This window comes from Enoplosus armatus, chromosome 10 (assembly GCF_043641665.1).
Source record: "Enoplosus armatus isolate fEnoArm2 chromosome 10, fEnoArm2.hap1, whole genome shotgun sequence".
NCBI classification, from domain to species: Eukaryota; Metazoa; Chordata; class Actinopteri; order Centrarchiformes; family Enoplosidae; genus Enoplosus; species Enoplosus armatus.
The window spans coordinates 8,225,381-8,239,893 of NC_092189.1; the positions used below are offsets into that span (position 1 = coordinate 8,225,381).

At 40.2% G+C, this 14,513-nt stretch overlaps 1 protein-coding gene across 3 annotated transcripts; it reads right to left on the minus strand.

Moving 5' to 3' along the window:
• Window positions 1–100: 100 nt before the first annotated feature.
• On the minus strand, window positions 101–11,572 carry tnip1 (TNFAIP3 interacting protein 1). 3 transcript variants are annotated; one of them, XM_070912899.1, is made up of 18 exons: window positions 11,506–11,572; window positions 10,296–10,478; window positions 9,629–9,772; window positions 9,412–9,497; window positions 9,175–9,234; window positions 8,266–8,475; window positions 7,335–7,429; window positions 6,721–6,874; window positions 6,352–6,444; window positions 6,170–6,235; window positions 4,546–4,677; window positions 4,277–4,405; window positions 4,058–4,192; window positions 3,828–3,953; window positions 3,616–3,699; window positions 2,923–3,048; window positions 2,569–2,653; window positions 101–1,847 (listed from the first exon to the last, which is right to left on the minus strand). In XM_070912899.1, exons 2-18 carry the CDS (start codon window positions 10,441–10,443, stop codon window positions 1,735–1,737), a joined length of 1,986 nt encoding a protein of 661 aa, XP_070769000.1. In that variant the 5' UTR covers window positions 10,444–10,478; window positions 11,506–11,572; the 3' UTR covers window positions 101–1,734. The 3 variants fall into 3 exon arrangements, with proteins under 3 accessions (XP_070769000.1, XP_070768999.1, XP_070769001.1); XM_070912898.1 differs by having other exon boundaries at window positions 2,923–3,138; XM_070912900.1 differs by lacking the exon at window positions 2,923–3,048.
• Between the last annotated feature and the right edge of the window lie 2,941 nt (window positions 11,573–14,513).

The window sequence follows — 14,513 nt, forward strand, 5'->3', positions numbered from 1 at the left end:
GTGAACATGAAGCAGCATGTGTGTGGCCCCCCTGACATTTCTATCCTGCAATAAAAATGAACAAAATATAAACATGAATACTCGGGGTGAGATGCTAATAGACATTTAGAATAGATTTATTAAGCCAGTCAAATACAAAAAGTCTCACATGTGCTTTTTGCCTACAGCAAAAAAGAAAAAAGGGCTACAAACCAAGAAAATACAACTGCCAGTAATTACAGCGTACCTCTCCAAGTGCAATTCCGCTAATTTCTCATTTAAGCTCTCACCATCAGGATTTTGTTCCCAGTAACTTAACTTATTTGATAAAATGGAGCCTTTTTCATATTCATCTGCACACATTTTTAAGCCCTTCATCTGACTACCTGATATACACTATACTAAAGACATTTTCATGGGTATTCAGTTAAAACAGTGGCTTAATTTGAGATTAAATGTGCCTTTTTAAAATGGTAACGCACATTATCTCAAGGTGTGGGTCCTGTGTCTGTTTATCGGGGCTCTTGACTTTGTGTTACAGCAGTTCACAGGTCAGTCGGCACGGCATGGATTGCTGGTTGTTGAAGAGGGCAGAGAGCAAAGCCAGACATCCTGGCAGAGGTTTTCCTCTGAGGAGCGGCTGTACTACTGCAACACTGCATCTAGGGCCTCCAAATACTGATGACAGTCTTTCTCTTTCTGATGAGCAGAATTTGAGTGTTTCAGCACTAGGTGTTAACAGTTGCACTGATTACAACTCAATAAGTCGACATGAACATGAACAGGATGAACAGGAAGACCGTCATCGCTGCTGCCTAAAGGGTTTTGGTGCTGTGACTTCTAGACACTGTGTCGGGGCTGAACTATGGGCAATCGTACAGGATGCAGTAAGATGAGCATGAATATTGGGATGAGTGGTCAAATCATCAAATCAATTGTGGTCAAGTAGAAGTGTTGTGTTTAATGAGATTAGGTCCATCATCATGGGAAAAAAAAGGTGTATGTACTGTGCATTGTGTATTGTGTCTGATACAAACATACAATGTCAATAGCTACAATATATTGGGATTACACTAACAACATAGAAAGAACAGCATTACTAAAGACAATGATTTACACTTAGTCAATGCAACTATCAAAACAGCAGGTTATAAATAAATTATCAATAATCACAATCATGTTTTTGGTATGATACCATCAAAATTCATTTCCCGAAATTTTTGTATTTCAACAACCACTTTTGAACAGTTACACATATGGGACAGTTCTATAACATCGATGGTACTGAAGAAATCTTCATAAAATCAATTAACATTCACATTGTAAATTCTATGATTCAATGTACCTATATAATCATTCATTGTTGGAATGAGTATATCTAGTCTTAGTCATATTGGGGAATGGCTTCCTGTAACCCTACAAGTAACAAACTAAGTGTCAAGTTGTTACATATTTGCCGAGAGACAATCACATAGGTATATTTTTCTGGAAAAAAAAGAACAATGTTAATTATTCCAACCTATTTAACAAATGACTTCAGTTCCTGATAAAAAAATCTAAATAATATTTCATGTATATATTCAGAATAGCGAAGTGTTTCACAAATAGCCTTATAAAACGCAAGTATAAACAACATTACAATAGGATATCTACAGTTCAGTAGGAAAATTATAGATCAAATCACACCTTGTCAACTCAAAAACAAACTGATTTCATGCTACTACCCAGACTCCATTAGGTGGGTACGGTGATGCTTTAGTGCTTTCCGGGGTCAATGTTCTGTCGCTCCCTTTTTCCAAATCCTGCTCCTGCTGCGGCTGCTGCTGCTGCTGCGGCTGCGGCTGCTGCGGCTGCTGCTGCGGACTGATCTACAGACACACAGAGGAAGAAGACTGCATTATCTACACTGTCACAACCTTTGCTCCCACACACTTTACATTCGAAATGAATACAGTTAACATTTAGCCATCTCATGATTCAGAAAATATACACAATCCTGGGATCAGTGATGATTTGTATGAAAGGATGATGCTGGAAATATTCTATAATTTTTCTTATCAACAAATCTCATGAAAAGACCAAAAGCACAATGAATTGACCCCATCGTCTGTGCAGCCAAAGCCTGATGTAGCTTATTCCTCGGTGCTGTAGAGCTCTATTGATGTCCAAGACCTATTAAAAACACATAACTGAGCCACGCCATTGTACTGGGTGATGTTCCTTCATTACCATGTACATATTAGTTTATATTGAGTCAGTCCCACATACACCGTCCGAGTGTAAATACGCACTAGTACGTATTAATCCATAGCCCAAAATAGTCTTCAACAAATGCAGGATCTCCTCCTGTTTGAGTAACATTTACTAAAAACTACAATGCCCAGCTATTTTAGCAAATATATTTTTTTTGTCACTATATATTTGTGACATTTTTAATGATTTAAATCTTCAGTAACTGAAAGGAAATCAAAACGTATTAATACTACTATGAATGCATTTTGTTGACAATAAGGAAAAATACAGAGCAATAAAACAGTGTACAAAAATGTGATGAGAATAAAACATTGCACTTGGCTGGCTGTACCATACCTGCATTCTCTGGTGGTGGTCTTGAACTCTCTCCTACTGCTCTGGCCCCTCTGGGCTGCGGGAATGACGACTGCCAAGGAAAACCCTGACCAAAAAGAAAGCACCACCTTAGTTTAAATCACTAAATATACTTACATCCATCACAACCAGCAGCCCTCAAGTCTTTGCCGTAACCTAACAATCGTTATTGAATGCAAGCGTGGCTAGCTTGAGCTACAGTTAGACCTAATTACATCTGCTTGTTCCTCCCAAAAGATAAAGGGGAGTCGAGGAAAGAGAAAGAAGAGCCTCGTTTCCTCAGTGAACCAGAGTCACTCCAGAGACAGAGACAGAGGGGCCTTAGCGGACCCTTACCGGGGTAACAGGCTGGAAGTCTCGTACAGGGGGCGGTGCTGCGGCGGCTGCGGCTGTGGCGCCTGCTGCATTGGGCATCCGGGGAGGGAAGTGTATGGGCCAGCCCTCAAGGCCCTGCGGTCCCACCTGCACAAAGGGACCACAGTAGGGAGGGCTCAGCGGGCCGTTCACTGAGCCTGACGTGGGGTCTGAGGTACGTCTTTCCTGCTGCTGCCCCTACGAGGGATCACAAGTACACACGTGATCCCCAATCAGTGCACGGCTGCTACTCTCAGCGCAGTGGCCCTGTCATGACATGGCACGCTGCTGACCTTCAACCCTACTGCCGCTGCCTCCCACTGAGGAGTGTAAATATCCCACCTGTTGATCCCGAATGCACTGACAAACAACCTAACTGGAGTGAGGCTCTTGTCCTGGAGTATTGATTTGTCCAGTATGAACTTATTATAGTCAACATCTATGTGACTGCATTCTGTCACAAGGGGGCGCTAGACTGCAATGTTTACCACAACTCATATCCTCCTGCTTCTAAAAGGCTTGAAGAGCAACTCTCTGAATGCCTTGGCCCTAATTAAACGTACTTGGCCAAAATGACCAAACATTTCACCCTATCCAGGCTGACGGCACCATTTCATTTAAAATATCAACATGTCTGCGACACGACCAGGCTCAGACCTCAGCTGCAGCCAGTACCTGTTTGTGATGCTGCATCTGCAGTCTCTCCAGCTTACACCTCTCTGTACGTTCTCTCTGACACTCATTCTGTGCCTGATGAAGCTGAAACACAAACGCACAATAAAAAAAACACATTAGAGAACAGCTCAGTTATAATTGTTGTTCAATGCAGAAAACACAAGCCTAACCATGCCAAATAAAGGTGAATATACTGTGAACACACAACTAACCTGATTGGTCAAATTAGTAATCTGACCCTGGAGTCTCTCAACTTGCCGCCTCAAGTCCTCTTTCTCCTCATTCATTCGCTCCCTGTCACTCCTCTCTTTTCTGAAGTCTTCTTCAAAGATCTTCACCTTAAGTACAAAACAACAATTAAAAGCAGTTCAGGAAATTCATGTGTAATTGCATTTGGATCTGTGTGTGTGTGTGTGTGTGTGTGTTTACTTGCATGTCTGACCTGTTCCTTTAGTACAGCAATTTGAGTGAGCAGTTCCTGCTTCTTCAGGTTATTGGCTGCATCTGCAAAGTTACCCTGGCCAGGTGGCTGTTGGGAGGATGAAGGGGAGTGCAGGTTCAAGGCTTCCTCTAAAGCCTGAAGTAATACAAAGCAAAGTATTACACAGGGAAGAAATGTCTCCACCCTCCATCTCTCTATGTACTTCTCTTCCACACTCACCCTGTTGAGTCGTTGGATCTCCTTCTCCTGGTACTCCCTTTGTTTGCTGAGGGGCAGCAGCTGATCCTGCAGGTAGCGAATCTTCTGCTTCAGCTCAGTGGTCTCAGAGTTGAGGCACTCCTTCTCCCCCTGAAACACACATACAAAAACATTTAAAAAAAACCCACCTTTGTTAAAGTATCCTGAAACATTTTATTTTGTGTTTCTGTGTCCTGGTTTTGAAATGTTGAGACCAGTTTCACCTGGGCTTTGTGTCCCTCTATTCTCACCTGTACATTTTCAATCTTGGACTTGGCCAGCAGCAGCTTCTTGTCATAGTCGCGCTGCCTCTGCTCTCGCTCGGCCTCCAGCTCAAGCACAGTTTTCTGGGACTCAGCCAGCCGTTGTCTGAGGTCTGTGATCTGAAGGACAATGTAAACCACTTAGTTGAGGACAGCATTCACTAATCACAGTTGTAAAAAGGTACAATTCTCATAAACACAAACACAAAAAGAAGAAACTGTGACTTAGTGATAACAACTCTGTGATAAACATCAGCTGTTGCAGTTGTTAGGATACAGCCTTAGAAAGTTGTGTTATCAAATTATAAACTAAGCCACAGCAACAAGGACACATTTGCAAACACACGCAGTTCTGTTTTTGTGTAAAATATGAACAAACCTGGTGACGCAAATGGATATATCTAGGGTTCTGAGGTTTAAACCTAAGGTTGCATGGTGTCCCTGTCTGAACAAAGTGTGAATGTAGGTGTGTTCATGACTGTGGGTGCGCAGAAGTGTAGGTGTGTGAGTATGAGTGTGAGAGTGTGTACATATGTGTGTCTCTGCTGCCCTCTGACTGCACCACAGCAGGAAGTCAGCGGGTACCAGAGAGGTGAGGGGAATTCTTACTGAGGTGTGACAGGCCTTGTGGTAAGTATGCTCTCAGATAGCAAGCTATTGCAAGATTGCACCTTTTCCACTGGACAAGCATATATAAAACACACGCACGCACGCACGCAGGCACGCACACACACACACACACACAGCTGCTTCACTGCCAACTGATGAACACAAATCCTGTGTTCCTTACAGATATTTCCAAATTACAAAATCTCATTTAACTTGTCTGAAAAACATGTCAACTTTAATGGTAGAAAAGATATTATTATGATTACTCCTTTGACATACTGCAAAAAGTGACCATTGGTGTCACAATGCTACAACTAATTTTAAAGCCTGCTAGCAAGAGAATATTGTTTTATTTATTTATTTTACTGTACAGTGTTCAGTAATGTTCACCTATTTTACGGCCCAGTTTATCCTTAATACAGAAACTTGAAACTAAATTCAACTATAATTTTCGAAATGTGTTACTACTGGTCACAGGCGCCTTAGTATGGGTGAGCCCATTCATGAAATGAATTAAGCTGAAACAGTGGTAGACACAGCTGAGTTAATTTAAAACCCAGGGCAACAGACAAAGAATTGTCTATTCTAAGCAAAAACATTAGTTATATTTATTGAGGTCAGTTTTATGGAAAATGTAGGATAAATAATCCACATTTTTTTTCTGTACATATAGATGTATCCAAGCACTTTGCTTTAAATCTAAAAAGAACACTGGCATGAGGAAGAAGACTTTGAACTTTGAGTGATTTTTTTTAAATTTTAAATAAAACATATAGAAATTAAACAAGAATACTTGGTGGATTGGATTGACCTAATATAATTTCATAGAACTGAACAAATGTGTTAAACCTTTTTAAACGTGAGTTTTGAAATGACAAAAATGTTCTTCAAAGGAATTGGGAGATAATTAGATATTAGTTCTCCTTCAACAGCTCTACATCAGTTGAGGACGCAGTAACGTCTTCCCACACCCTCCATAACAGCTGTAAAGTCATTACTGTACCTTCTGTTCAAACTGTGACTTCATGGAGTTCCACTGAATGTCCCACTGCTTGTTCACCTCCAGTACCTGTAAGCAGCGCCAGAAAGTGAAACAAATGACACTGAACATATAGGAAACTAAATACACAGAGACTTTCCCCTATGGCAAAAGAGGATGAGCAGTAAGAGCAAAAAAAGACTCACATCCTTTCTCTGTTTCTCCAAAAGCTTGATCTTCTTTTCGTACACTTCTACATCACAAGGTTTTGTTGGGGTTTTCTCTGCAGCTTTTCCACTCTGGGGGCACACAAAACATTCCTAAATCCAACACATTCCTCCATTACCCTAACCCCACATTGTAAGAGTTTATAAGTGGAAGTGGGGAAGTTTTAAGTCACAAAATCATTGAGAAAAGCTTTATTTAATGTATTTCTAGATGGGTAAATAAAGTTTAAAATAAAAATGTATTTAGCATGTGAATGAGACAGATGTATTTATATGAAGCAAAGTTGTACAAAGTGTGTCTGTACAGAATAAAAAAATGATTCGCTATGCAGTTCAATTTAAAACTACCTTCTGCGGTGTGGTGGCCTCCATCTTAGGTCTTACAGCGGCTGATTCCTCCTTCACAGCCTCCTCTTTGGCCTCTGGAGCTTCGGTGTCGGATGGCGCTGCAGATGATGCTGCTCCTCCCGTGACCAACTCCTTAAGTTTCTGATTCTCCTGTCTGAATCAGTAAGAGAATGAAAATGATAGTATTTGTGAGCAAGGTCCATTTCTGGAGTTTGTTGAAGTTGTGGTACAGCTTCAGGATATCCTTTGGGAAGAACCTGCAATACCCGCTGTGTGCAATGACGCCAACAGAAAGAATAACCCCCCCATCAAAAATGAAAGCCTGGCCAACTGTCAACATCCATGATACAGTAAAAAAATGTTTAGGGTTTTGGTAACAGGAGGCTGATTCACACTATATTCTAAAAGGTCATGAGAAACAAAATTGTCCCACAGTTTAAAAAAGACCAGAGGAATGAGAGTGAGATGTGAGTGTTCGTATTGCTTAGGTCTTTACAGGGAATATACTGCAGATCTCATGATTTGTTCTGTTTGACCTTACTAATAATAATGTTTCTGCTCCGGCAGAAGCAACACAAAGCCCAGTCAAACCAAAAGAGAAGGAAAAAGATTACCTCAGCTGTTCCAAGTCTCGATTCCTGATATGATGATCCTCTTCCATTTTCTTTCGAAGCTCATTGTTCTCCTGTCTGAGCTGCTCACAGAGAGTCTACAAACACCAAAAAACACAATTATCACAATATTTTTGTTTTTCAAGTTTTCAAGCAATTGCTTTTAACACAACGCAACACATCCTATAATTCACATTTTTAATCCACATACTGACAACCATGACTTATTTATCTGAGAGGTTTTAAGTTAGAACACTAAAAATTCGACTGAAAATATGAAGACCAAGTCACTGCAAATGCTTTTACTTTCGTATATTACAATTGGGCCGTAATGTGTTTCAGAATGGTGGTGATTTACTTCCACTGGTACCAGCTACAAATACAAAACCTCATTAAGATTTATATTGAAATGGTGGGTGGGGGGGTGTTATGTTATACTGTTAAAATTGTGTGAAATTGTGAAATGTGTTCAAAGAAGTAAAGCCTGTGTTGTGTGCCAGTGGTAGTAGTTATGGTCGTTTATGAGTATGTCATGCACATTCAAGTGCCCTGCCCAAGAACTTTCACCTCTCTCCACGCTCAACAACTACAATCAGACACAAAAAGACTTCCTTCCTAACATACAGCTCACGTCTTTTACAAGCCTGCAGGGATGAAGGACATTCTACTATAAAATATAGCCCTGAAGTTGAACATATAATCATATGTACGAATCTAGCATGTCAGAGACGGTAAATTGAATGTAAAACAACCTGTTTAGAGTTAATACATCAAATTTAATTCATCACGATAAAACATACACATTTGCTCTCACTATATGATGCTACGTCGTAAGTGCCTATTAAGCCATCTTGGAGAAATAGCTTCAATCTAAGGAACGTGACAGTTGCTTTTGCATTATTTACTTTTGTCATACAGTCGCTGTGTCACATACCTGTAGGAGGGAGGTCCTCTGTTCATTCTTTTGGACCTTCGAGGAAAGATGGTGAAACTCCACAGCCATGCGACCGAGGTGAGCTAACAGCTGGTTCGGGTTGGACTCCTCTGCAAATATGCTGAAGGAGCTCTCTAGTCTCTTCAGCTGGCTCGCTAGCTCGATGTTCTCCTGAGGCAGAACGGGGATTACTCCTGCCACTGACCCGGCCTGGAGATACCCACACAGGTGAAGAGTCAGACAGTCTTTCCTCTACAGCTGACTCAGTGTGTGAGCTGACAATTACATACATATGTCAACCAGCACAAAACTGAAAGCTCAACATACTGGAAGAGTCATCATGCTGCTATTTTTATGCAAAGCGGCAGCTGATTTATCTCAAAAGTCAAACCAGTTTGTACTCACAGGCTAGAGCTGGTTGTTGTAATACTTTTACCAAAAGTGTTTCTGTTCAGGTGTGGAAACTGGGCCAAAGTAGACTATAGAATTTTACAACATGTGACAGGCTAGTCAATAACATTAGTTTTGACATGTGTGCCTGAAGAATTCTGGCATAGTGTCCTATTAACACATCCCCTAGGATGTAGTGTGTGAATGAATCAGCAGAGTAATTCTAGTCAGTAATAATCCTGGACTTTCCCCTGGCTGACTCAGGCTGGAGCTACCAGTATTGAGTTTGTTTGTGAGTCACCGCACCAAGGATGTGTTCCTAATATTGAGGAAATGGCTGTAAAGAGGAAAGGCTGAATTTAGCCTAAATAAATGACACAAAATAATTACTTTTGGGAGTTAGCCCCAGAAAATTGTTTGATTTGAAAAGATTCTATGGAACTACAAAAATGTGGGTTCCCGTGGTAGTTGGAAAATTATTCATCTTTATTGAATAAAAATAAAAAGTTTAGTACATACAGTCAAGGCATCTGAAGTCTTCCCATCCATATTCACGACTTCAAACTCTGAAGAGGCCTCCTGGAAAGACCAAAAAGTAAGTAAGAGCATAGTACATGCTGTGTCCTTACTGTAAACTTGTAACAATAAAGTAAATGTCTGCATCTAATGTTATTTACAATTCTACAACCATTACAAAGTTGTTTCTGCCTGTGCCAAAAGCTCTCACCCACAGCCTAAAACCTACATATTACTTACATTGGGCTTCTCAGGCTGAAGGGTCTTCCCTAAACAGCTTGTTTGCTCCTCCTTCTGCTCTGCAGTGGCGTGTAAACAGGGTTTACCTGAAATAAGTGATAATGAAAGTAGAACAGCATGAATATGGTTACAACACTGTCCAGAGTAGTAATCCACAAATATGAAAATATGTCTACAAAGTTAAATTCATGATAACCATCAAGTCTGTGAGACCTACTTTGGGTCTCAGTCTGAATGGGCCCTCCCATACACAGACTGGCAGCAAAACTGGAGGACTTGAGGGCCTCGTTGTCTCTCACAAGTTCCTCCACTCGCTGCCGAAGCCTCGATGCCTCTGATTGAGACTCTTCCAGCAAGTCACCTGCAAGTTTCAGAGAGACCTTGTCTCTGTCCAGCAGCACTTCACTTGAATTTCACTTGATCTAACTTCCATTTCTTCAACAAACACTGCTATGGCTAGATCTATCAGCTTGAGCAGTCATCAAATAGGATATGATAGAAGTTCAGCGAGAAATGCTGTGCAAGTAGCACTCCTTTGGTGAGTCACAAAAGGAGCAATCAGGTCATTCACCTCACTGGCATGCAAGCTTTTCAACATGAAGATCATCAGGTTTTACTACATTCCACCTCAATGGCTGCATGACAGTTTCCCTCGTGTATTTGTATATTTTGACTGCTGCTACAAAATGCAAGCTGAACAGTTTTCTGTTATAGATTTTACAAACTACGACAAAGAAATGAATGTCCTTGTAGATACTGATTCTGAAAAAAAAATCAAGTCCTCAGGTGTTAAGACACACAACGGATGTTTAATGCCAAAGAGCAGCTGGCATTAGTGCTCCATCCACAGCCTTGAGGTAACCATTCTGTCTATAGGAACTTACCTAAGCTCTTAAGTCCCTTCATCCGCTCCCTCAGTATGCTGTTCTCCTCCAATAGCTGTCGATAGCTGCTTCCTCCTCCGGCCTCCTCCCTGGCCTTGACCTCACTCCCACCTGGATCATAGATGCGGTATGGGCCTTTCCCTTCCATCGCCGTTGTTCACTTCCTAGACATGGTCCTCTGAACTGTGGAAAGAACACACAAACTGTTATTTTCAACTCAATTAAAAACATATGAAGTACCGGAAACTACTCGATGACCTTTACAGAAAACAAAGAGTGCTGATAGTAAAGCCTTTAAACACAGTCTACTGAGGACTCGTGTCTACAATAGTCCTCCACCCTTTGCAATAACAGAAGCAACTGGAGAAATAACTTTGGCATTTTTTTGCATTGCAACCAGTCACATTTGAAAGTAGAAAAGGTAAAGTATAAGAGCGACCAACATCAAATGTCGACACCCAACTGTTTTTGAAGAGAAAGGCAACAGACGAACAGAAGCATTGGCTATACAGTAGGAGGGAAAATCACCTCTTGGCTCAAAGCCCCATGAACCACAACTTATACTGTAGCAATATTACAACCTCTGTTAATTCTTGACTGCAGATGAAATACCACCCACTCAGACATGCTACTGTACGTAAAAGTTAGTGTAAGTTACCCAAATAGAAGAACCTTTTCGACCCCTCTCACAGTTTATAATTTAGAGCAGGAAGACCGGTAAAAGAAAAAGAAGTCCAACCGACAGCTTTGAGAGGACAAAAGCGGCAATAATATCACCATAATGCTACCCTGCCAGAGTGAAATATATGGCAAGAATGTGCTAACGTTTGTGATGGCTGAATATGACAACTACAACGTTCATACCCGAGGAAAAAAAGGACAAAAGCAGGGGAAAAAATACTAAATGTTACGTGAATCCTGCTAACAAACATCTACCCAATAGACGAGAGTCAAATACAGCACAATCTAGCTAATGATAGCTACCTTGATTGGCTGAAGAAGGCTAATATTAGTTTTCGCTGTTGTCATGCAAATTGCTAGCAACATCGTTAGCTCTCGGCTAGCTAACACTAGATGACAGTGCGGGACAGGAAGCCGCTATCTCCTCTATTTTACCCACTACAGATACTTTTATCGATGCAGTAAGTCAGTCGGAAAGCGGAGTTAAACGACAAACCAAAAAACAAAGAGGTGCCTTTTGTCTGGATACCTTTCAGCTCGCAGTGGCCTCTCGTCTCTCTACCCAGACATCTAACGTATTGCGGAAGTGGTCTACTGGTCTGTGCTGTAACCTGGGAAATTCCACCTCGCAACGTTTGATGATTGACAGCCCGGCGGACCAATCAGGGCACTGCTCTCTGTCAGTGGGGCACCAACAGGAGCCACTGACCGTAATGTAAACACTGGAGCAAAATGCTTTACATAATCCTATTTCATGGTGGTGATTTTACCAAAATTATGGAGCCTGTACACATGATGGGCTTTTAAATATGTATATAAATATTCATGTATAGCAAAAATGGATCATATGACACAACTGATAACCCAAAACAGCCTGATATTTCTCTTGAATCGTAATGATTTTAATTAAACAATGTCTTAACCTTTTTTTTACCTCTTGAAACTCATCCCCCATGATCGAGGGACATACCCGACCATTTTCACTGAATGACTTTTTACTTCATTGATAATTTTAGAGAAGGGGCTGGTGGGGGTTTCTGTGATTGCGTCACATATTTCCTCCGAAGTCGGAGGACAATAAGCTAAGATATATAATGATTAGGGCTACAACAAATTATTATTTTCATTATTTATTAAACTGAAAATATTTTTTCTTGATCAATAAATTGTTTGGTCTATGAAATATTAAAAAAAAATGTAAAAACAAACAGACCAGAATTTACTAAAGCTCTAGTTGACATATTCAAACTGCTTGCTTTGTCCAACAGTCAGAAACCCAAAGGCTCTCGTAGAAATGATACACTATACATATACACAGCAATACACTAAATATTCACCATTTTAGCATCAGCTGAGTTTGACACGTTAATATCATTTGCGATTTTAGTTATTTTAAAGTAATTCCACGATGAAGATTAAATGTCACGTTTTCCTGGTCTTGAAGTCAAATACAACATTTTTCTTTTTAAATGTTAAGCCAGTCACAGGTTAAGAGGTGTTTGTTGAGGAGTACTGTGCTTCATACAGCTATGTTTGACTAAATTGTCAGAACCTTATTGCAGGCCCCTGACTGACTGGCCAAACATGAATAATTTAGAGCAATAGTGACATCTTGTGGGAATGAACAAACTGGTAATCTGCGGTCATATTTGTTCCTCAGGGAGTTACAAAGACCATTCCTAGGCTAAGTGGAAGCACAAATGACTTCTGATGCGATTCAGCGTGTGACCATGTACAATTAGTTTGAACCACACAAGGCTACTTGGTAATCTCAGCTGAGTATTGCATGTTTCTATGGCTCTATAATGGGTCAAAATTATTAATTGAACTACCAAAAAGTCTTATATGAATCACAAGTGAAAACATACTGCGACTTGTCCACAAAGAGCATTGAGACAAACACCCACCAGAATGATTTTAGATTTCAGAGCATCAGCCTTGGAGGTCTTAAACGGGAAGCATGCTGTGTTATTACAGGAAACACCCGTTTGCAAATGATCTTACACTGTACATGACGTGATTTATGATGAAGCTAAACTAATCAGAATCACACCTTTGTTTTTGTCTTTATGTAATCACCATTATTACTTCCTGTAATGCAAAAAAGGGCACATTACCACAATTAACACGATAAACATTATTTTAAAATCTTCTCATGCATACAAATTCAGCTTAGACTGCTTTAGATTAAATTCAAGAGTATCACGCGTCAATTAAAAACCACATAGAACAACAAAACAACAGACACTAACATTTTAGACCATACAGAATGTGGACCAGCCGTGCCCCACTGAAACACTGAATGTGCTCCCAAGAGAGTCATCAGTTGGCAACAGGAAAAAGCCAACACACAGTTCACACACAGAAGTTGTTTTTTCCTCAGTCCTGTGCCTGCCACCAAACACACCTTGGCCTTGTTTATAGGTGCACAATGTTTCCATCTCAGGCTGCTGTGATTTGCTGAAATAATAAACAGGCTGGTGGCTCTGAGGCTGCCAGCAGAAAAACAAAAGCCTGAGGATACAGGAAGAACAAGATAATCATTTAGTCCTCCTGGGTAACAAATTGTGCACTTTGTTTTCTTTTTCCTCCCACCTACTTTTTCCAAAAATATTTTAAAGCATTTCCCTCATTGCACAAAGACAGAAGAGTGGGCAGATGACATGTGGGAAAGGGTAATCATCAGAGTGAAGCCCACAGTGTCACAAGTACAGAGTGTGCACCTCACCCCACTGAGACACAAGGACAGTCCAGTCTCCCATCTCCTAGCAGCAGAGATCAGCAGCTGATAGTCATTAGCTCTGCGCTGCTTAATACAAAATGTCCTTTTGTTGGCCGACTAGTGACTCCAGCTGTCCTGTCTAGGCCTTAAACCAGGGACATTCTCGTCTCTATCACTATGCAAAAAATCTGTACAAGATGTGCATCAGTGTTAACTCCAACAGGCTCTGCATATCACATTTTATTGAAAATCTAAAACCTAGACTTCAACTACAATGAAGAAAGCAGTGTTATAGATTTCCAAGTACATTTATCTCAGGCTTATGTATAAATAATAATGATAACGAATAAATCTTATTTTTAAGCAACATTTTGTGTTATTTTGGATTCAGTTTTGTTCTTTAAAAACATCTACAATCTTGTTTTGTTCTTAACATGGATTTGGCAACATGTCTATAGAATGTGATCTGTTGTCATGTTGTAATGAATTAAAAATCTTAATAAACACTAAGAAATATTGATCAGGTTTAAAATAAACAAAAAAAAAACATTGTATTTACCAGCTTTACAGTATTTACTTATAGTTAAAAAAAACCCTAACAGAGAAAATACTATACGATTATAGAGCTTATGGCATTTTTTTCTAACATACAGTATACGGCAATCAAGAAATCAATCTTTTCATTATGTTACCTTTGCCTGCCATGTAATGTTCCAAAGAGCACAACAACACTCATTTCAGTGACAACATAAAATGATTCAACCCACCCTTAATAAAACAAAGCCAATGCCACAAATAATGATAATAAATCTAAT

Excerpts from the sequence above, each read along its gene's own strand:
- tnip1 (XM_070912898.1), bottom strand. The coding sequence starts at position 10,443 with ATGGAAGGGAAAGGCCCATACCGCATCTATGATCCAGGTGGGAGTGAG. Across the intron at positions 9,773-10,295 it reads GAAGGGACTTAAGAGCTTAG|GTGACTTGCTGGAAGAGTCT; the intron begins GTAAGTTCCTAT and ends TGAAACTTGCAG. Across the intron at positions 1,848-2,568 it reads ACCACCACCAGAGAATGCAG|ATCAGTCCGCAGCAGCAGCC; the intron begins GTATGGTACAGC and ends GTGTGTCTGTAG.